Source organism: Quercus lobata, chromosome 10 (assembly GCF_001633185.2).
Source record: "Quercus lobata isolate SW786 chromosome 10, ValleyOak3.0 Primary Assembly, whole genome shotgun sequence".
NCBI classification, from domain to species: domain Eukaryota; kingdom Viridiplantae; phylum Streptophyta; class Magnoliopsida; order Fagales; family Fagaceae; genus Quercus; species Quercus lobata.
In genome coordinates this window covers 19,271,737-19,294,616 of record NC_044913.1, presented here as the reverse complement: position 1 = coordinate 19,294,616, position 22,880 = coordinate 19,271,737, and the positions used below count along the sequence as shown (strand labels likewise).

The 22,880-nt window shown below is 33.9% G+C and overlaps 1 protein-coding gene across 1 annotated transcript in view; it reads left to right on the top strand.

The window, feature by feature from the left end:
• LOC115966043 (DExH-box ATP-dependent RNA helicase DExH14) overlaps positions 1-21,950 on the top strand; it is a 38,155-nt gene extending 16,205 nt beyond the window's left edge. Inside the window, exons 21-49 of the mRNA XM_031085381.1 lie at positions 1,935-2,084; positions 2,818-3,030; positions 3,417-3,572; positions 3,695-3,919; positions 3,997-4,098; positions 4,209-4,289; positions 4,443-4,523; positions 5,030-5,233; positions 5,345-5,461; positions 5,568-5,690; positions 6,417-6,506; positions 6,580-6,705; positions 6,851-6,913; positions 7,813-7,901; positions 8,298-8,388; positions 11,936-12,085; positions 12,167-12,358; positions 12,451-12,516; positions 14,322-14,477; positions 14,562-14,705; positions 14,986-15,053; positions 15,180-15,345; positions 15,420-15,482; positions 16,213-16,308; positions 16,437-16,604; positions 19,841-20,011; positions 20,221-20,370; positions 20,437-20,568; positions 21,465-21,950. Of these exons, the coding sequence (XP_030941241.1) occupies positions 1,935-2,084; positions 2,818-3,030; positions 3,417-3,572; positions 3,695-3,919; positions 3,997-4,098; positions 4,209-4,289; positions 4,443-4,523; positions 5,030-5,233; positions 5,345-5,461; positions 5,568-5,690; positions 6,417-6,506; positions 6,580-6,705; positions 6,851-6,913; positions 7,813-7,901; positions 8,298-8,388; positions 11,936-12,085; positions 12,167-12,358; positions 12,451-12,516; positions 14,322-14,477; positions 14,562-14,705; positions 14,986-15,053; positions 15,180-15,345; positions 15,420-15,482; positions 16,213-16,308; positions 16,437-16,604; positions 19,841-20,011; positions 20,221-20,370; positions 20,437-20,568; positions 21,465-21,539 (3,708 nt within the window). The 3' untranslated portion in view covers positions 21,540-21,950. The remainder of the gene's footprint in view (positions 1-1,934; positions 2,085-2,817; positions 3,031-3,416; positions 3,573-3,694; positions 3,920-3,996; positions 4,099-4,208; positions 4,290-4,442; positions 4,524-5,029; positions 5,234-5,344; positions 5,462-5,567; positions 5,691-6,416; positions 6,507-6,579; positions 6,706-6,850; positions 6,914-7,812; positions 7,902-8,297; positions 8,389-11,935; positions 12,086-12,166; positions 12,359-12,450; positions 12,517-14,321; positions 14,478-14,561; positions 14,706-14,985; positions 15,054-15,179; positions 15,346-15,419; positions 15,483-16,212; positions 16,309-16,436; positions 16,605-19,840; positions 20,012-20,220; positions 20,371-20,436; positions 20,569-21,464) is intronic.
• The last annotated feature ends 930 nt before the right edge of the window (positions 21,951-22,880 follow it).

Genomic DNA, 22,880 nt, shown 5'->3' with positions numbered 1-22,880 from the left:
ACCACCACCAAGTTAAACCCAGCAACCACCGATCCCAACCCTCAACCCACTGATCGCAACCACCCATAACCCACCTATCCCAACCCTTAAAAACCCAATCCACTGCAACCACTGCACAAAACACCAATTGGAAGCCACAAACCCACTGTGATAGATCGGCCCTTTCTCTCCCTCTCCTGTGTCAGATTGATGAAGAAGAAAGAATATTTATGTGACAAGAAAGGTGAAGAGGAAAGAATAAAGAAAAGGGGAAATTAGAGCAAGCAACTGGATGTTAGCGAAGAAGAAGAAAGAAATTACGAAGAAGAAAGAAGAATGAAAAATTTGTGTTTGCTTTTGGGTTCCAGCGTAGAAGAAGAAAGAAGAAAGGAAGAAAGAAGAAGAAAATCAAGAAAAAGAAATGATTTTTGTGAGATGTAGTCTGACTTAATTTGCTAAGAATATGAATCATACGATGAGGAAGAATACAAAAAACATGAATATGTTCCTTTGGAAAAAAAAAAAAAAAATTTAGATTTAAGATTAAAAAAATTTTGATTAAATTTTTTTTTTTTTTTTTGGGATAGGAACTCAATTTTTTAAACTGAAAAAGCTTTTTTTTTTCTTCTTAATTTAGTTAAATTAATGTTTATTTATTTTAAAATTTCTGACCTGGATTTTTTGTTTTAATTTTTTATTAATTTAAATCTGACATGGCATTTCAAAAATGCTAAATAAGTTTTTTAAATAATATTTTAATATCCACATTAGCGCCATGTCAGCAAGTAGGACACGCTATTTGCCACGTATGTATTTTCTGTTAGTGGGTTGACGGCAGGGACCAAAATAAAATCGATTTTCTAATTTCAGGGATTGACCTAGGAGCAAAATCAGTTTAGGGACCAAATCGAGAAATGACCCAAAACGTAGGGACCAAAAGTACATTTACGCCAATTCCTTCTTGTCCTCACTAGTAATAATTATGCAATCAACATACACAATTAATGAGATCTTTCCTCTTTCAAAGGTATAAGAGAAGATAGAGTGATTAGATTGGTAATGATGCAATTTAAATTTGATCACTGCTTCACTGAACTTACCAAAACAAGCTTGAGAGATTGCTTAAGGCCATGTATGGCTTTATGAAGTTTGTACACCTTACCTGACTCCCCCTGAGCAACAAAGCCATGTGGTTGAATGTTGTACTATGTTAGGGTACCTTGTAACTCTTTGGTTGATTTCATGGATCTCTAAATCTACGATTGTACTTCCCCCACACACCCCCCCCCCTCTCCCAAAAAAAGGAAAAAGAAAAAAAAATCTAGTGGGTACTGAAGTTTTAAACATTTACGCTTATTCTACACCTAAATGTGTTTGAAACAAAAATAGAAACCATAATAATAATTTATTGAGTATAGAGTGTTGTTGTTTATGATCTGAGTTACTAGGATAAGATGTAATAGAATAGAAGTGATAGAAGGGTTGGGCTTTATGCAAAATTTTGTTAATTTACTTAGTTAAGTTATCTCTATTATGCCTCATTCTCTCTCGTAGGATTTATGTACAAACAAGATGTTGAAAACAGCCCCCTTTTTTGGTTGGTATAGTTTGGGCAAATTTCACGATGAAGTAAAGGTGTTAATCAGACTGGAAAATGGAAACTTTTCATAAACTTTATTTATCATTAGACCCTTTTTTTTTCTTGCAAGCTAGTGCAAAGTGGGATGTTAAGTTCATAAATTCTTTGTAAGAGCAGGAATTAGAAGGAGATAGATAATACATTTGGTGTTTCATTATTTCAGATTAATTATTCGGCGATGCTGCAATTCATATGTTTTTTATTTCCCTATACTGCAAGTTTTGCCATGTTTACATCATCCAATAAATCTGAAGATTATATTGTTAATTATTGCTTCACTTTTTGATTTTGTGATTTCTTTCTTTATATTTTGCAGTTTATTAGCTCCCTGAAAGATAATTTAAATGCGGAAGTAGCTTTGGGTACAGTCACTAATGTTAAGGAAGCTTGTGCATGGCTTGGATATACATATCTTTTTATAAGGATGAGGTTGAATCCGTTGGCATATGGTATTGGATGGGATGAGGTATTGTATGTCTGTTCATACTATTCTCTGATGCAAATATGATGATCTGTTATGATATAGTCTAGCTCCTGATAATGTCTGGTTTGACAAGTAAATATAGACATTTTGTGTTGAACATTTTTATTGATGTCTATGCCATTTGTTTTCCCCTACATTTTTGGATTTTAGCTTTTTCATATTTTCCAAAAATTAACAGACTACTATAATATCTGTTACCACACATTGAATAAGATTTTTCCTAATGAAAATTTTAGTAATACGCGTTGAGTACTCCTTGAAGTCCAATGAGTGATCTTGGATATTAGCTACGAAATGATACATAGAGAGATGGTGACATGTAACAAGCCTTAATGCAAATGCAAATAAGATCAACCATAATGAATAAAAAATCTACAGATTTAATCTGTGGGTGGCTATTTGTTGATGAGCAGCCCGGTGGGAGGAATATGTCTCCCAAGTCCCAATAACTAAACTTTCTGCAAGGGTTGATCTTTCTAGTTTTTTCTCTCTCCAGTGGGCAAGCTTTCTCTTCCTTGGTGGAATGTCTAAGGAATGCATATACTAAGAGCACTTAGCTTGGAAGAAATGTCTGACATTTTGCCTCCCCTGACACTTGTTGAACATGTTCTTGGTTATTGGTCGGAATTTGGTACCAATAAAGTGCTCACAAATGTATATATTTTTTTGACTGTAAGGGTGCTTACACAATGGATCTTTTACTTTTTTTTGACAGGTTATTGCAGATCCTGGTTTAAGTTCAAAGCAAAGAGCTCTTGTAACAGATGCTGCACGGTCACTTGACAAAGCAAAAATGATGCGGTTTGATGAGAAAAGTGGCAATTTTTACTGTACAGAGCTTGGTCGCATTGCAAGCCACTTCTATATTCAGTATTCTAGTGTTGAAACTTACAATGAAATGTTGAGACGCCACATGAATGAGAGTGAGGTTATTGTTTACAACCTATTGCTTATGCTACATGTTTCCTTTGGTGTACTTGATGTTTAAATTTTTTGGGCTACCTTTTGATATATTATTTAACTTCTTTTTGTTATGCTAAACTTTACTTATAAAAAAAATTCCTTTAAAGAAAACATAGATTAAGGAATACTTACCTAGAGACCAAAGGCCAATTACCTTTTCAGTGATTGGTCTTCTTTTGTGTTGTCTTAATTCTCTAGATGCAGAGCCCTATGAAACACTTATCTGTAGTTTCTTTTCTCAAGGTTCTTTTCTTTGTGTTAATTTTCATTTCATTTTATATATGCTGATTCCTGAATTTTCATTTTATTTTATATATGCTGATGCCTGATACCACTTTGTTTCTACTGTAGGTAATTGAAATGGTTGCCCATTCCTCTGAATTTGAAAATATTGTTGTTCGTGAAGAGGAACAGAATGAGTTAGAGATGATGGCACGCAATTCATGTCCGTTGGAAGTTAAGGGTGGTCCTTCAAATAAACATGGAAAAATTTCCATTCTTATTCAGGTTACATTTCTTCTTTTGCCTTTTTTTCTTTCGGTTTTTTTGGCAGTTGGCACTATTGCTAATTTTTAACTGAAAGAAAAGGTAATATGTAGTGACTAATGCATTGGTTATTTTACTTGCAGTTGTACATATCTCGAGGGTCGATTGATACCTTTTCATTGGTTTCTGATGCTGCATATATAAGTGCTAGTTTGGCTCGTATTATGAGGGCTTTATTCGAAATTTGTTTGCGCAGAGGCTGGTCTGAGATGTCTTTGTTAATGTTGGAATATTGCAAGGCTGTGGATCGGCAAATTTGGCCCCATCAACATCCACTTAGACAATTTGATAGGGATATTTCAGCAGAAGTTTGTCTGATATACCTTTACTATTTCTCAAACTAAACTTTTGTTGCCTCTTTTATTAACTATGTTGGTTGGTCCAGATAACGCGAAAGCTTGAAGAACGAGGGGCTGATTTAGATCGCCTGTATGAGATGCAGGAAAAGGATATCGGAGCACTGATTCGTTATGCACATGGAGGAAAGGTATCAATCATTTCATAAATTGGTGTTTTAAAATTTTAAACAGTCTTGGATTCATATGAAAATTAGATTCTAAATAACCCTCTTTCTTTCTTTTCTTTGGGTGATGGAAGTTGGTTAAGCAATATTTAGGATATTTCCCATGGATCCAGTTATCAGCAACTGTAAGTCCAATCACCAGAACTGTTCTGAAGGTAATTCTGTGTAATCTTTGAAACCAATGAATTTTTACTGTTAAATCTTTGAAATTGAAACTTTCTTTCTAATCATGTGAAATTAAAATTTATATATTTTCTGTTGGATTAAATTGATTATCCTTTTTTATGTAATTAATTTTTATTTCTCAGGTGGATCTGTTCATAACGCCAGACTTTACATGGAAAGATCGTTTTCATGGTGCTGCTTTGCGTTGGTGGATTCTAGTTGAGGTGCTGAGTCTGCTGACTTGACAATTATTTTCTTGGTTAAAATTTGGGAATTTAGCACCTATTTTATTAGCTGCTAAATTGTCTTAAAAAATCACTTCACTTTAAAAGGTTGAGGGTTTAATTGTGGGAAAAATATTGTTGATCAATACGTGTAGAATGTGAATTTTTAAGTGCACAGGAAAAAATCCTTTATATTTTAATAGGGTTGATGAGTTCAGACTCTCAGCAACCAATGCTATCTTTAATTTTTATCATGGTGGCTAATATCCGGCAATTCTGTTTGTACTAGATTAAATATAGAAAATTTTACTTTGCTAGGTTTTCTAGGGATTGCTCATGTCATTTGAAATTGATCTCATTCTTGGTACGCTACTGGTAGTTTAAAACTTTTGGTGGAAAATACGTCCTGACTAGGTTTTACTGTCATTCCTTGTGGGTCATGGTAATAATTAGGTTTCCATATTTTCCAACATCTGCATTGGATGCCTGATCAATCTTTAAAACAGGATTCAGAGAATGACCATATCTACCACTCTGAACTTTTCAATCTGACAAAGCGGATGGCTAGAGGGGAACCTCAGAAGCTTTCCTTCACTGTGCCGATATTTGAACCACATCCACCCCAATACTACATTCGTGCTGTTTGTGATTCTTGGTTGCATGCAGAGGCTTTCTATACCATTTCTTTCCATAATTTGGCACTGCCAGAGGTATCAATATCTTATTTTTTCAATTTTGACTAAACTCAAATTGTAGTGGTTTTGTATTACTACTTGCTCATGCCAAATCTCTTTCTCATATAAAGACTATGGTTCCTTCAGGGTCGTACTTCACACACAGAACTTCTAGATTTGAAACCTCTTCCAGTGACTTCACTGGGTAACAGTTCTTATGAAGCCTTGTACAAATTTTCACATTTTAATCCTATACAAACGCAGGTTTGGTTCCAAAATTTTAGCACAAGTATTGTTAGTTGATACTTTACTATTTCAGAACAATGACAATTTGAATTTGTGGTTTGATGCATTTGCTGGAATTGGGCAGACTTTTCATGTCCTGTATCACACGGACAATAATGTCCTTTTAGGAGCTCCCACTGGAAGTGGGAAAACCATATCTGCTGAGCTTGCTATGCTTCGCCTCTTTAATACTCAGCCTGATATGAAGGTATGTAAATTAATTTTCTCCATGCATTATAAAACTAGAAGAGTATTGTCTCTATAGATCTTAGTTTTGCTTTCTATTTTTTTCCTCTTTCATTTTTTCTTTCTTCTTTTGCATATCTCTCATATATTTTTCATGTGTTGAGGCTACAACCTTTTTGTTTTCTTTTTGAATGAAATATGCGTATCAGGAAAAAAAACCTCAGTCTGATACAAAGATGTGTACAAAATTCTCTGCACAACAAAAAGTGGATCAGCATATAACAATATGTTAGAGACAAATACAACAAAAAAGGACAAGGGTTTTTTCAGTGGATGTTTGCTGATTGGGCAATTCTATTGATGGGCAAATCAGTATTGCTAGATATACTCCTCTAGTAGTATGTCAAATTATATGGATGCTTAGTTATTGGGTTAGAGTTTAGGAAACCCAAAAACAGAAAACAAACCAAAAAAAAAAAAAAAAAGTAAAGAAAAGAAAAGATGTGTTCTCACCTTAACTACAGTAACCAAATTTGCTTAACAAGAAGATATGCCCATTTTCATATGGTACCAGAGTATATGTTTTTAACACATTCTATGGTTCTTTTAAAAACATTATCAAAAAACAAACTAGGTTCCTTATTATGCAGGTGAACTAAATGGTTTCATAATCAGTGTTTTAGTCATTAAATTTTTTAGGTGCTTTATTTCATGAAGGGCAGTATGCTTAATTGTTGACTAAATGCAGGTTATTTATATAGCACCATTGAAGGCTATTGTTCGGGAAAGAATGAATGATTGGAAAAAGCGTCTTGTCTCTCAGCTTGGAAAGGAGATGGTGACAGTGTTTGCTTATTAGTCATTAATGAATTTTAACATTGGCACTGGTATTAACAAGATATTTTTATCAGGTTGAAATGACTGGAGATTATACTCCAGATATGATGGCCCTCTTGTCAGCTGATATCATAATATCTACTCCTGAGAAGTGGGATGGTATCAGCCGTAATTGGCATAGTCGAAGCTATGTCACAAAGGTGCATCTATTTGTTGTTATTTTATTTAATGGGATTCTTTTTTCCTTTCATTTTTGTACATTTTATAGATATTACAATACTGAATTGCTAGATCATATGCATATTTCTGCCAGTTAGGTATTGATGTGTAATATCTAATCAATAGGTTGGTCTTATGATTTTGGATGAGATTCACTTACTGGGAGCTGATCGTGGTCCTATCCTTGAGGTATTACTCAACAACTGCTGTAACCTTTTCCTGAGTGCTGCCACTATAATGGAATCTAAGTTCTCTGAGTTTCATTATTTTCGTCTTGTCTTTCTTGATGGTTTTCTTAGTGAAGAACTGATTCTTTATTATCTTGTATCAAAATGTAATGCATAGCACATTGAAAGAAATTTCACTGTTAAGATTTCCAGACTCACTGGTCTGTTAGATTCCTGTTGTGAAATATTGCTAGGTTTTTTTACATTAGAGTTTTGTACATTCATGTAATTTCCACAAGTGGATATCTTTTTCTTTTGATTTTCAAGAGAGATACATAATTTTTTTTCTGGTGAAAGGGCAAAAATGGACTGGAAAAAAATATACAGCAGAAAATAGCTGAGACATTTCTCATTTTATTTGAATAAATATTCTGTTTTTTTTTTTTTTAATTGCTAACGAGGGTGTCCCGAGTTCTTTGAGCACCTAATTATCCCCCCAGGGGCTGTGGGGGTGTAGTCTCCCCTCTTCACATACAAAAGTAATTGTGGGGAGGAATTGGGTGGCCCTAGATGCTGGCTAGAGGTTTCAAACCTAGTATAAAGGAATAAATATTTTTCCTTGTCTTTCTTGTTTCATTAACCCACAAATTTATAATATTATATTTAATTCTACAAAATTTTTCTTCATTTAGTCTATGGATGGTCATCTGTCCTGGGTCTTAGTGACAGTGGAAATCTTACTGAGTTTGTTTATTTGATTTCTTTTGTTTGGAATTCTATGGTTACAATTCTTTAGGCTATCTTGTTTTTTATATTGGTCATGAGGTGGTTCCAATGGAATAAAATCCTTTTCTTATCTGGAAAAAAAAAAAAAAAAAAAAAGGAAAGAGAAATCTCAATTATAAAACTAAACGTTTCCAGGTTATTGTTTCAAGGATGAGATATATATCCTCACAAACAGAGCGTGCAGTACGGTTTGTAGGCCTTTCGACAGCTTTAGCAAATGCAGGGTATGTTTATACATAATTTTATAGTTTCTTTGAATCTTCAGAATGCTCTTGCTTCTTTTCTGTTGGATCTCACTTCCATGCCTAGAATTATCATTATTATGTTTGTGTTTCATTTCTCAACTATTTGGCCTCCTCAACAAAGCATAAATATATATATGTATATATATATATTTTTTTTGGCTTCCATTCCTGTCTATCTATAATAATATTTTGTGAAATAAGTTTTTGATTTAGTTAATGTCATGAAATATTTTTTGTTAATTTTATGTGTTTACAAAATGTTTAAACTACTACTTAAAAAAAATTTGTTTGAACATTGAATAACCAGAACAATGTCTGCAACCACTATGCTCGATACTTTTTACTTTATGATTTTCTCATGTTCTTTTAATTTAGTGATTTGGCTGATTGGTTGGGTGTTGCGGAAATCGGTCTCTTCAATTTCAAGCCAAGTGTGAGGCCTGTACCTCTTGAAGTTCATATCCAGGTAGTTCCATCTTCTCATACTGTCTGATATTTCTTGAAATGTTCTTCAATTATATTATGTATTCTATGATATATACTCCCTCTGTACTCAAAAGCATGTTCTTGAAAGAGACACTTCAGTTTATAACTTCTACAGTTTTTTTTTTTTGATAAGTAAGAATGATATATATACGGATGACTACTCTATGCAAGAAAAGCACAGAGCAAACCAGAAGATTACTAGAAGAGAAAAAAGAAAACAGAGAAAATACATAATAGAAAACCAAACAATAGATTAATTACAAAGTGAAAGATAGCTAAGAAAAGAAGCGAGAGAATTACTAGTCGTGAGTCTCCAAGCCCAAGACCAATTAAAAAGAGTTCCACTAAAAGAAGCAAGCATCTGATCATTGGAATTGATTCTGTTCCTTCCAAAGACACCATAATGTGCACAATGAAACTAAATTCCAGATTTGAGATGAATGCTTCCCCAACCAGTTCCACCAGCCAAAAAACAAATCTAGAATCGATCTAGGTATGACTCACGACACTCCAAAAAGTTATAAAAACAAAGCTCTATAACCGATAAGCCATCTCGCAATGAAGGAGTAAGTGGTCCACTGTCTCCCCACAATGTCGACAAATAATGCACCAGTCCACAAAATCCAAGCCCCTTAATCTCAGGTTATCAATCGTTAGGATCTTATTCCAAGCTACAAACCAAATGAAGAAAGAAACACATCTAGGGTCATTAACTCTCCATATACCTTTCCAAGGAAAGACAACTGAAGGAGAATCCTGCAACTTGTTATAATACGATTGGATGTAAAAATCCCCATTAGGCTTCAACTTCCATCTCAACCGGTCTCCAACATCCATTGAAGGAGTATTGGCTCCCAAGATACGAAGAAAATGCAGCCCTTCATCCATCTCCCAATCATTAAATTCCCGAATAAAACGAACATCCCAAATTCTTCTATTTTCCGCCCCTTGCCTTGACAAAGAGGCTTCTACAGAGGCCTCCTTGTTAATAGTAATACAATACAACCTTGGGAAAGCCACTTGGAAAGGTTGATTCCTATACCACTCATTCTGCCAAAATCTCACTCTATTCCCCAACCCAACAACAAATTGAATGTTTTTGCTAAAATCCTCCCAGCTCATATGAATACCTCTCCACAAACCACACCCATGAACTCCCCTACCTAACTTAGAAGTCCATCCCCCCCACTCTTCCCCAAACTTTGAAGCTACCGCCCTACCCCATAGCCGATTCTCCTCTTTCCCAAACCGCCACAACCATTTCCCCAATAATGCCTTATTGAACGTGGTAAGTTTCCTTATACCTAAACCTCCGTTAGTTATGGATGCACAAACTTTATCCCATCCTACCAGATGAGTCTTACTATCACTCCATAGAAAATCCCTTTGCAGTTTTTCAATTCTATTAGCCACATAAGTAGGAATGGCGAATAGTGATAGAAAATAGGTAGGAAGACTAGATAACATGCTCTTAAGTAACGTCAATCTACCCCCCTTAGACAAATACAACTTCTTCCACCCGGCCAACTTCCACTCAATTTTTTCCAAGATAGGATTCCAAATTGAAGGAGAGTTATGCGCAGCTCCCAGCGGCATGCCAAGATAAGTCATGGGTAAAGTTCCAACTCTGCACCCAAAATTTCAGCCAAGGCATGCACATCATCTACCTCCCCTATTGGAACCATTTCACTCTTCTGCACATTGACCTTTAAACCTATTACAGCCTGAAAACAAAGTAACAACAACCGAATATGAAGAATTTGCTCCACGTCTGCATCACAAGAAAGAATAGTGTCATCTGCAAACAATAAATGTGAAATACATTCCCCACCACCCCTCCTTCCCTCAACTTTAAAACCACGGATTAAGCCAGCTCCCTCCACTCTTCTTAACATCCTACTAAAAACCTCCTTCATAATCAAAAACAGCATAGGGGATGGCGGATCCCCTTGTCTTAAGCCCCTTGAGCTACTAAAAAAATCCATTGGAGACCCTTTAATCAAGACAGAGAACTAAACTGTGGATATACAAGTATGAATCCACTTACACCACTTCACCCCAAAACCCATCCTATTCAATAAATCCAGAAGAGCCTCTCAATTCACATGATCGTAGGCTTTCTCAACATCAAGTTTACATATGACCCCAGGAACCCGACTCTTCACTCGGCTATCAACATATTCATTCGCAATAAGAACCGAATCAAGGATTTGTCTCCCACCCACAAAGCTATTTTGAGTTTCAGAAATCAATGGATCTAAAACCATTTTCATATGATTCGCAAAAACCTTAGCCAAGTTTTTATACATACTCCCCACCAAGCTAATAGGCTAATAGGTCGGAAATCTCTAATATTAGAGGCATCATTCTTTTTTGGAATTAAAGCAATGAAGGTAGCATTAAGAGATTTTTCAAACTTACAATATTGAAAAAACTCATCAAAGACCGCTAAGACGTTTTTTCCACTACTCTCCAACAATGATGATAAAAAGTCATAGTAAACGCATCCGGACCTGGAGCTTTGTCCCCTTCCAAGTCTCTTACAACTTGAGAAATCTCTTCTCTCTCAAACTTTCTTTCAAGCCAAATCCTCTCCATATCCCCAATACAATCAAACTCCAAGCCTTTCTACAGTTGCTCTCTTATGCTATAACTTTTCTAATGGATGTTTTGGGACCAAAACAAATTTGATAATAAGAATGGCATAATATTTTCCAAGTAATGGACTTTTATTTTCCCTTAAAAATAAACACAAAAGGATATGAACAGTACTTCCTGAATTTGAAACTATAGAATTAATGAACAGTATAATATTTACCTGTTCTTATGAAGTCACTGTGAGATTATGCATTATCTTTCTATTAATTATTTTATCATGTATGTTCTCAATTGACATGATAAACATACTTTTCTTGCAAAACTTTATTATCAAGTCTATATCCTTGTGTTGTTGACTCATTTTAATTACGAAGTGCGAGTAATATTCTTATTGCTTAATGTGTGCCTGTTTAAATGTTTCTATACTTTATATTTGAAACATTATGTCTTTCACATGATAAGAACTGATGATCTTCTTACCCCCTCCCAAAAAAAAAGGGAACTGATGATCAAATGCTATGGTTTAAAGGTATCACATTCAGCCATGTAAGTACCAATAGTTGTTGAAGTGTAGTATAGAAAGTGATCCACATTTACCTGATCATTGCCACCATTGACAATTTACTTTGTAAGAAGATGTGTATGAGGTCTAGACAAGGTTTTATTCTCTTCTTTTTTGTCATGTCTAAACATCGCAAGATTTCTGAAAATTGTTTCATGTGTAACTAACTACTATTACAAAATTTGGAATCTTTTACTCTGGATTTATAAATCTTTATTTGTTCAAACTACAATGATATTCTTAGTGGATGGTAAATGAGATAGTAACAAATACCCTGTTCATGATTACTTCTTCTGGTTGATGTGAAAGTTGATTGAGGCCTTATATATTTGCATATTTCAATTCTGATGTCAGTTTCTATGAACAGGGTTATCCTGGAAAGTTTTACTGCCCGAGGATGAATAGCATGAATAAACCCACATATGCTGCAATATGCACCCATTCACCTACAAAACCAGTTCTTATATTTGTTTCATCTCGTCGCCAAACAAGGCTTACTGCTCTGGACCTCATTCAGGTGTGATCCATTTCATACCTTGAATATGAATTGTTTAATTTTCAGTGCCGTTAAATTGCTCTGGTTTTTTTGTAATGGAAGTTTGCAGCTTCAGATGAGCAACCAAGGCAGTTTCTTAATATGCCAGAAGAAGCATTTCAAATGGTTCTATCTCAGGTCACTGATCAGAACCTGAGGCACACATTACAATTTGGCATTGGGTTGCACCATGCTGGTTTGAATGACAAGGATAGATCTCTGGCAGAGGAACTTTTTGCAAACAACAAGATCCAGGCACTACTCTATAGTCTTTCATTTATTTCCTAATTAGGAAAAAAAAATTGTTTCAACTTTTTATACTAATGAATTACATCATACAATTATAGGTATTGGTTTGTACCAGCACATTGGCGTGGGGTGTGAACCTTCCAGCACATCTGGTCATTATCAAGGTGAACAAAAACTAAATATGGTGTCATGAAGTTCTTTTTCACACTTTTATATGCAAAGGAAAATTGCAAGCATTAAAAAGTGACAAAGTTCTTTTGAGATAAATATCCAAGAGATTGGTCTATGTATCTGGTCTTCTGGTGACAAATTAAGTCACTTTACTCTTCATGAAACAGTCCAAGCACCTACTAATTGGCTCAAAAATACTCCTCAAATCAAGTGCACTTGTTTTGTAAGCCTTTCTTAACTGATTTTGATAGATTTTGGATGTTATATACATTATACTTGATTTCGAAAATTTCATTTGAACTTCCAGACCATTCAAATTTCATCTGTAAATTATTATTGAATTTTTGAAGAAAATCCAAATGATGTTTTAACTGAAAGTTTTGGTTCACTTTGTTGAGGGTTATGCTTAAACTAAGAGTAGATTTCAAAATTTTTCTTATTTTACTTATCAAAAAGGGAAAAAAGATTTCAAAAATTTTCTTCAAGGTATTTTATCATTTTGTCACCTGAAATTCTGCAGAAATCATATTTCATTGTAAGTGAAAGGTATTCATACTTGATTCCAAGTGTTCTACTTTGTCTCCTTCATGTGATATATTGTATTGTGATATTCTTAGGTTGTATTAAGTAGGCCATTTGTATGAAGATTTGAGATAAGTACAGGGATAATGATCTGCCCCCAAGCCATTGGGACATAATTTTTCACTTAAAACAAAATTCCATCTTCCATATAACAAGATTGCAATTATATTTGCAATTTTATCTCTTGCTAGCGTTTTCATATATTTCCACAGAATGAAATTTGGAATTTTTTTTAGTTATCATTTTATTTTTACCTAGTGTTGTTTTGCTTAACTTATTAAAATCCTGAGCTATTTCAAGTGAAATTGTGCCGCACTCATGTTATGACATTTTGAATCAAGAACAGCTGATCTAGGAGTGAACCCAACAAACCTTGTTTTACTAAAAGTTGGTGTCAGGATTCATGAACCTAATATCACCTGGAAAGAATACACTTTTTATACTTGCAGCTCATTTAATCTGTAAAGCATCTGGAAAGGGAGCTGCCTTATAGTTAGTTGAACTTACCAGATTTCAGCAGGGATGAATCCTTATTGATAATTGATCAACCATATTTTTATCAGTTGGAGAGGAGCTTGGACTTTGTTTTTGAGAACTATGGTGTAGTTTTATACACATATCTATAATCTTTACAGAAACTTGTGTATATTATTTAGCAATGTTTTTGAGGAAATATTAAAGGTGAGACAAGGAGTTTGACATTTCATGAGTTTACAAGAAATTTTAAGGGGAAAAAGAAAAGTTTCTGTCATGGATAGATGTTGCAATATAGAATCATGTTTCAGTTCGTGCGAGGAAGAGAGTGAACATTTCAGGAGTTTAAAATAATTTTGAGGGAAAAAAAAAAAAAAAAAAGCTTTTCTGTCACGGATTAAGTACCACTTGAAAGATGTTGCAACATTTTTTTTAGGGGGCGGCCCCGTTTTTTGGGGGGGGGGGGTGTTGCTAAATAAAGGCAAGGGAATCAAACCCTGGATCTTGATGACCACACGGGTAGGAGTGCCACTTTTCCAATGAAGTTTGTAAACAAAATTATTTCATATGATTTAAGTAATACAGATTCATCACTGGTCGATCATAAGATCACGAGTCTTATGCTAGGCAAGAAAGTACTGCCTTCAAATTCATGCTATTCTGGCAGCTCACAATACTCTCTTTCCATTGTGAGATCCTTTTTTTCTCCATATTGTTAAGAAAACATGTGTTTCTGTTGCAGGGAACAGAATATTATGATGGAAAAGCAAAGAGATATGTTGATTTTCCAATCACAGATATCTTGCAAATGATGGGTCGTGCTGGCCGCCCACAATTTGATCAACATGGGAAAGCAGTCATTCTTGTTCATGAACCCAAAAAGAGCTTCTATAAAAAGGTTAAACTCAAAATGGTAACTGTGTATGCTTTCAATGGTCCTTTGTTTGGGAATCTAGAGTAAGTTTGATGTTTTTGCATGCAGTTTTTGTATGAACCATTTCCAGTTGAGAGTAGTCTCAGAGAGCAGTTGCATGATCACATCAATGCAGAGATAGTTTCCAGCACAATTTGCCATAAGGAGGATGCAGTGCATTACCTTACCTGGACTTACTTATTCCGTAGACTGGTATTGTTTTGGTGATTACAGAAACAAATATTTGGTTGCTAGACTGGAATTAGTCATACAAGTTATTTTAAACACTCTTGAATGTTTGGAAGATGCAATATACATATCAGATCTAATCCTCCCTTGTTCTTCCTCTTCAAGTGCTAGATTTGAAGATCATGAAAACCTTTTTTCAGAGAAAGGATTCACAACATGATTTATCAAATATGGAAAAAAGATTAAGATAATATTGTGCACATCAATGCTTATGATTTTTTATTTTCATGTTTTATTTTTACAGACGGTTAATCCTGCTTACTACGGCTTGGAGAGTACAGATTCTGAAATTATAAGTTCTTACTTATCTCGGTAGTAATTCTAAGTTCTTATTTATATCAGTAGTAATTTATTAGCTAGACCTTATGGAATTTTGTTGGGATGTGCCATCTTCTCTGTGATAGTGCTAAGTTGGGTAACTCTTTTATCTTTTTGCAGGTTAGTGCAAAACACATTTGAGGATCTGGAAGACAGTGGATGCATCAAGATGAGTGACGACATTGTCGAGCCTATGATGTTGGGCTCAATAGCTTCTCAGTATTACCTCAGCTACATGACTGTTTCTATGTTTGGTTCAAATATTGGTCCAGACACGTCGCTTGAAGTAAGTTGTAGTTATATTGGTTTCATTTTTACTATTATTTTAATCATGAATCTTAAAAAAATTCTTCATTGTAGGTGTTTCTGCATATACTCTCTGCTGCTTCTGAGTACAATGAACTTCCTGTGCGGCATAATGAGGTATTTCTGATTATGTGTAGCCCATACTTGTATCCTGACTATCTTTATATAGCAATCGAGTGTCACAAGTTTGAAAGGAATAAATTATATATAATATATCTGAAACTTTGCCCATATTATTTGGTAATGAACTTACGTGTTGCTTTACTGAATTCTGAGAAATGTCTTTCTTGTCAAGCTGAATAGCACTTGATACTTTGTTCAGCGAGCAGCTAATTAAAACTTGGAAGAAAAAGAAAGGACCTCAAAATTATATTCATACTCATTTTCATTCCTGTTGTCAGTTCTATATCTACCCTTGAGATATTTTCTTTATGACATGTAAAATTATTATACTGATTATTTTTTTACAGTTCGGGCCTAAAAAAGTCAACGTAATTTTTTGTTGATTATTATTGTTCTGAAACAGTTTGTTCATCATAAGCTCATTCTTTTTAAATTCCAATGAGCTCTAGCTCAAATGACAATTCCTCCTCCCTTAATAATGGGATGGAGAGTAAGGTTGTGGTTTCAAGACTCACATAGTGCGTATGTAACTTACTGATAAACAAAATCTCATTCTTTTAAATTATTCATGAATTTTTGCTATTGTTTCTTCAATTTCTGACACATGCACACTGAATTCTAACATTCATGCCATCCATTGCTTGCATGGCCTCATCTTAGTTGATATTTTACAAGACATATTTGAATTTTGTATGTATATCTGTTTCATCTCTACCCTTTATAGGAAAATTACAATGAAGCATTGTCTGAGAGAGTTCGATATATGGTGGACAAGAATCGCCTTGATGATCCACATGTCAAAGCAAATCTGCTATTTCAGGTTGAAGCTGCTTGTGACATCAATTTTAGCATGTCTTTTTTTTTTTGTCCTTCTCTATCCTTCTATCTTTCTATTGAACTTTCCCTAATAGTTTTATCTACTTACCATACATATTTTTTGGGAGACAGGCACATTTTTCTCAGTTAGAATTACCAATCAGCGACTATGTCACAGATTTAAAGTCAGTGTTGGATCAAAGTATACGTATCATCCAGGCCATGATAGATATATGTGCAAACAGTGGATGGCTATCAAGCTCAATTACTTGCATGCGTCTTTTACAAATGATCATGCAGGTATCCTCTGTACCAATCATGATGAAGCTATGGAAGATTAATTTATTACTTTTTGCAAATTTGTCTATTCAATTTTAAAGGTCTAATTATATGTGTCTTGGGGTTAAAACAATTTTTGATTTGGGTTTTTATTGAACAAGTTGTGGTAAATTTTATATTCAGGGGCTAATTTGAATTTTTGAGATCCCTGTGAATTAAGGTTTTTTGATAATTTATTTGAGTCTAAAATTGGGGGAAGGCGGCCTACTAATCACCTCTCCTAGAGCCCCCTAGAATTGGGAATTTTGTGCACTAGGTATGGCTTTTATTTGAATCTAGAATTTTCTAGGAAATCCTAAGTATTTCATGTTTTCTTTTCTTTGAGTTCATTTCAATCTTTTATTAGTTATTACTTTAAGGACAAGGTTTCTCTCCAAACTAGTTAGTTTGGAGAGAAACCCTTCAAATTCCTATATCTTTTTATGCATAATTTTGTCCCACAAAAATTTGAAATTTAAATATTTGATTGATGACATAGTTACTGATCTTTGATCTTCTTGAAATTTTGCAAGCATGAAGAATATAATAAAAACATGCAATTCAATGGTTAGATTTTCAAAATTCACATCCAATAAAAAGATATAGGAGGAGTTTGAGTTTGCATATTAATGTTCCATGTACTTGATGATTAAATGGAATTGATCAATAAAAATAATGAGTGTTTAGTATTGAGACATGTTCCCATTGTTAGTCTTCTTCCCTTTTTTCTCTCTTTTGTTTTTCCTTTTCTTTCCTGTGGTACCGTTTGTACAGCCCTTGAACGCTAAATTTATCTATCTTTCTTTCTTCTTCCCTACAACCCCAACTCAAGTCTTTCCTTTTACCAATAAACCCTAAAACGTCATATACTTCTTCTATCAAATAGTCATAAAAAACTTGTCAACCCTAGCTAATTTTGAACCCTAACCTTTTCTTGAACAACTCCTTAAACCCTTGATCCACAATAGGTATCTTGGAAAAGCCAAGAGTAAGTAAGATATTGATGTTATTGCTATGGATCAATTCAAGAAGGGTTTAAGTTCAAAAGTCTTCCAAACCGCGCACACTAGGTGTGATGGTCACTCCACAAGTATAAAGTTTTTGTGAGATAGGGGGCAAGGGCCGAGGTTCAAGTCTTCAGGAGGGAGCTTTATACAAATATACACTTAGAGATTATGTTAGAGTAGAATTTCAACCTTTTTGACACGCATGTTCACACCTATAACACACAAGTTCGATCCATAGTAAAAGCATTTTTACCAATCAAAAAAAAAAAGTTGAAAAGTTTTCCAAGCATTGATTTTATCATTTCAATTTCAAACGAATTTAATGATTAATGATGTGTTGTGGAAGAAAAATTCATTATCCTTAGTGCTTTGATTTGAAGGTGATTGAAGAGTTTGTGCAAATTTCAAATTCAAATGTTCTTGTACGTCAACACTTTAAACTTGATGTTGAGGCTCCAACCGAGGGAGAATGATACAATTATGGAAGATTAATTTGTTACTATGCAAATTTGTGCCCATTTGATACAATTTATTTTTCACATTTTTGAAATAGGGTATTTAAAAAGGTTGTACCTAGGAAAAAAAAGAATGAGGCTTTAAAAATTTATACCTTTGAAAAAGTGCGGTTTTCAAACCACTGAAGCAAACGTGCCCTTAGTCTATTCAAGATTTTTTTTATGTGATCCACATGTGAAGTAAAAGTCATGTGTTTTTAAAAGTTCAGTTATATGCGTCCCAGGATTACAACAATTTTTAATTAACAAGTTATGGTCAATTTTGTATTCAGCGGTAAAACTGTAATTTCATCAATTCCTATGAATTAAGGTTTTGTATGACATCTTGGTATTTCATTTGTCTAATTTCAAGGAGATCCTAGGTATATTATGTTTTATTTTCTTTAAGTCCATGTCAATCTTTTATAGTGATTACTTTATTAGGTTTTAGTTTACTAGTTAGGAGCTCTAATACTACTAGTACAAGAACGAGTAGATATATATATGTCCAATGTACTCGAAGAATAGATGGACTTGATTAATAAATATTTTGTTCATTTAGTATTGAGGCATGTTAATCTTATTGTTCTTTTTCTCCTTTTTTATTTATTTTCTCTTTCCTCCTCTTTCTTGTGGATACTGTTCATACCCTTAAAACAGTGTACAATTTCCTTTTTCCTTATAACTCCAAGTCAAGCCCTTCGTCTTAACTATGGAAACCCTAAATAGTCCATCAAAACTTATCAAACCCTAACCCTTTTTGTCAACAACCCCCTAAACCCTAGATCCATAAATCCTTCTAAATCAAAACCCACCACAAGCACACAGACAAGGTTCATAATTTGTTCTCATTAAGCCACATATGACTATTTATAATAAATGATAAATTCAATAAACCTGTAGCGATCATGTTAACATGATTATCTTCTTTGATGTTGCCAGCTAAATGGCTGAAGCCATGGTTGAACATTCTTAGATTTCATTACTTCCAATCTCTTTACTGTGTTTTACATCTGGTGTTACTGTAATGAAAGCTCCTGTTTGCTGTATTTTTCTTCTTTTAATAATTACTTTCCCAAGTGAAATCTTTCCTTAAAAGGCATAATCTTAGACAATAAACATTCCTACTGAAGTTGGGAGATTTAACCAAAGTCAGAATAGAATATGGGTCTTGATGCCAGCTGACCGAATGTAATAAGAAAAATGAAGCTTTCTCAAAAATGACCCTTGTTAGGTTCATATTTGTGGATTTGTTTGTTCTGGGTTCTGGTTAAGAGTTTGAAGGATTTGGGTTTTATGAGTTATATGCTAAGTCTAAGAAATATGAGAGAGCATAACTCATAGATTATCTTTTCTATAGCAATGAAATCCAATGGTAAATTACATTTTTCGATAAATTATATTTCGCGAGTAAGCAGAAGGCATCGGGAATCAGCCTCTAGTAAAAACCTTGGGGGCTTCCTACCAATCACCTCTCCCAAACCCCCCCTTAGAAGTGGGAGTTTTGTGCATTATATATGACCTTTTTGTAAGCAAAAGGAATACTTGCACCTACTCAATATGTGATTGGTGAATTTACCCTAATTGTTCTTAATTTATGTGTTAAAGTTATTAAATTGGATTTTAAAAAGATCTTGCTCTTTTTGCTCAATCTATTTGTTTTTATAAAAATATCACTTTCTCCCTCCGTGCCTCTAATCTTTTCGATTGTTTTCAGGGTTTATGGTTTGATGTGGATTCCAGTTTTTGGATGTTGCCATCCATGAATGTTGATCTTGCAAGTTCATTAAACAAAAGAGGAATTTCCACCGTGCAGCAACTGTTGGATCTTCCAAAGGCTACTTTCCAGACTGTGATTGGAAATTCTCCTGCTTCAAGATTGAATCAGGTGTGGAGTGCCCCTCTAAGACGGTTTAATTTTTTAATGCTTCTAACAACTTTTGTCTTTGCAACTACATGCCCACATGGAGGGTGGTGACAATATGAGGCATCAGTTGTCTGATTATTTAGAAACACAGCTGCTATTTTTTATTCTTAGCTGGCAAGAATGTCAAATGATTTCAGTAGTTGTTAATCTTCTATATTTTGTTTTACCAGGATTTGCAACATTTTCCCATTGTTCAAGTGAGATTAAAACTTCAGAGAAGGGACACTGATGGTGCAAAATCCCCCACTCTAACCATCAGATTGGAGAAGATCAATTTCAAACGGAACAAATCAAGAGCTTTTACCCCCCGGTTTCCCAAGGTAAAATTTCACCTCATTATATATTAGCAGTCAGTTGCACCAACTAAGCTTGGATTGTTTTTACAGGTTAAAGTTGAAGCATGGTGGTTGGTTCTTGGTAACACCTCCACCTGTGTCTTATATGCTCTGAAAAGGATTTCTTTCTCTGATCGCTTAGTAACCCACATGGAGTTACCATCAACCCTGGGCAGTCTCCAGGTCAAATTTAATTCCCTCTTTCTATTTCAGTCCTGCAGCCCCCTCTATTTTCTTCTTATTCTAAATGTTCTTTTACATGTTAAAGGTTTTTAATGGTTAGGGATGGAAACCAGTTAGGTTTGGGATGGGAAAGCCCTCCCAAAACACCAAAAAAAATTAAAATATTCAATTGAGAAACCTGTTCCCATTTGAACCCAATTAATTATTCAATCGAAAAACCTGTCCCAATCCAATCAGGTCTAGGATTTGCCCCATCTAATTCCATAACACCCAAAACCTGACTCACCAGACCATAAATTTAGTCTGCCAATCAATAATACATAAAAAGGGGCAGGCAAAAGAAAGTGCGAGATGACAAAAACATCCATCTGAAGGTCTTTACTACTCGTCAACAATCAAAATGATTTCATTGTATTAAAGGAAGCATAGCATCATAGACTAGTTGATATGGCTTTACAGACTAGTCATCTATTTCCTTTATTTGGATGTTTTAAAATGTAAGAGGGAGAAGAGCTGTTGTTTTCTTTTGTTCGGTTGTGGTATGGGAAGAAGAGCTGTATATTAGGTTCCCAATCTAAATTCAGATTCATGTTCACATTGACTAAATACATCACAAATAGCATTATCTTTTCCCAAAGAGGATTAAATTCAATCAAGTTATATGAATTATGTCTCTCTCTTTTTTTTTAATAATTTTAAATTCAAACATATTTATCATAAAAAGGGGATTTAAAATTTTTTTTTTTTTTTTATAACATTAACATTGACATGTTTTATTTTTTATTTTTATTTTTATCAAAAATCTATTTGGAAATAAATGAAACAGTATTTATTTAAGTTACTTCGTCAAAAAATAAAAAGGAATAATACTTGGATATTGTATTTTTTTTTTCCAGGGTATGAAATTGATTTTAGTTTCAGATTGTTATCTTGGTTTTGAACAAGAATACTCCCTCGAAGATCTTCATTGAATGTCAGCAAATAGAGGGAATGTGGATGTTTTAAAACCACCACATTTGCTGCCCCAGAGCTGGAACTGGGGCGAAGCTTTGTGAAATAAATTATTTCATGTTCTTCCCAACACCAGGGGTGGCTTGCTGATTGAACATCAAAGGGGGTTATGGAGTCTCAGCTCATCTTGACAGATAAATAAATAAATAAATAAATAAATATATATATATATATATATATATATATATTCTAGATAACTTCACCTGTATATGATGATTATATATAGTTTTTGATTCATTTTATTATTGTGACGAATGTGCTGTCAGCCTTAAAATCGTTATTATAGGTATCAGCAATAGTATTTGAGAGTACATATTTGGAATTTATTAATACTAGCTTGTAGCATGTGCATTTTACGGATTTTTTTGAAATATCTTTCTTATTGGCACCTTTATGGTGATTTTCAAATTTTAAGTTGGAAAAAGTAACAATAAATAATTTGCTTTATAAGCAACATTTTCAATCCACATTTCTTCAAAAATTAGCTGAAGATAATGTACACACATATGTTGATGGAATCTGTCATATGTGACCAAGAAGAGAACTGCTATTTTCATGATTATTAGTTGTATATATAATATATGTAGCAAAATCTATAAGTTAACATAGTCCTATGTCTATAATATGATATCCGTAACTAGTAATCTTAATAAAAAAAAGATTAAATATCCATGTAATATCTAAAACTTAGCATAGTTTGATTGTTAATGATGTGATAATAACATGATGTGAAAATGTATTTATAGCAAAGAATAGGCTGGGCTTAAAATTGGAACAAGTTCTAATTGTTCAAATTATATGGTTATAACCTTATTTGGCTTCTTAAGCATTTACATTTGAAATACTAAAAAATTTAGCTTTTAGTACTTCAAGAACTTATTTTATCTATTTTAATATCTTACTTAACAATTTACCTTATATCTCATTTTCTATTTTAATTTCAATTCATTAAAATAATATAAAATATTTTCAAAATTTTCAAAAAAAAAAAAACTACCCCAATATCACAGCCACACCAACACCTTCCACAATTCTCCCATATTTTTGCACGGCCTGGCAGAGATCTCTCTGCCTCTTCCACATTTTCCCATTCTTTCATCACATTCTCCTCCAGTGACATCACACAAGAAACCCAAAAAAATCACCCACAAATCCCACTGCAATACTCGTAAAAATCCCAGCCATGAAACCTAAAAATCACTTCGAAAACCCAGAAAAATTTCCAGAAAAATACAATTCCCATACATCTTTTTATCTTCAACCCCAAGCTGAAAGTCAAAACTCCTCTACAAACTCATACC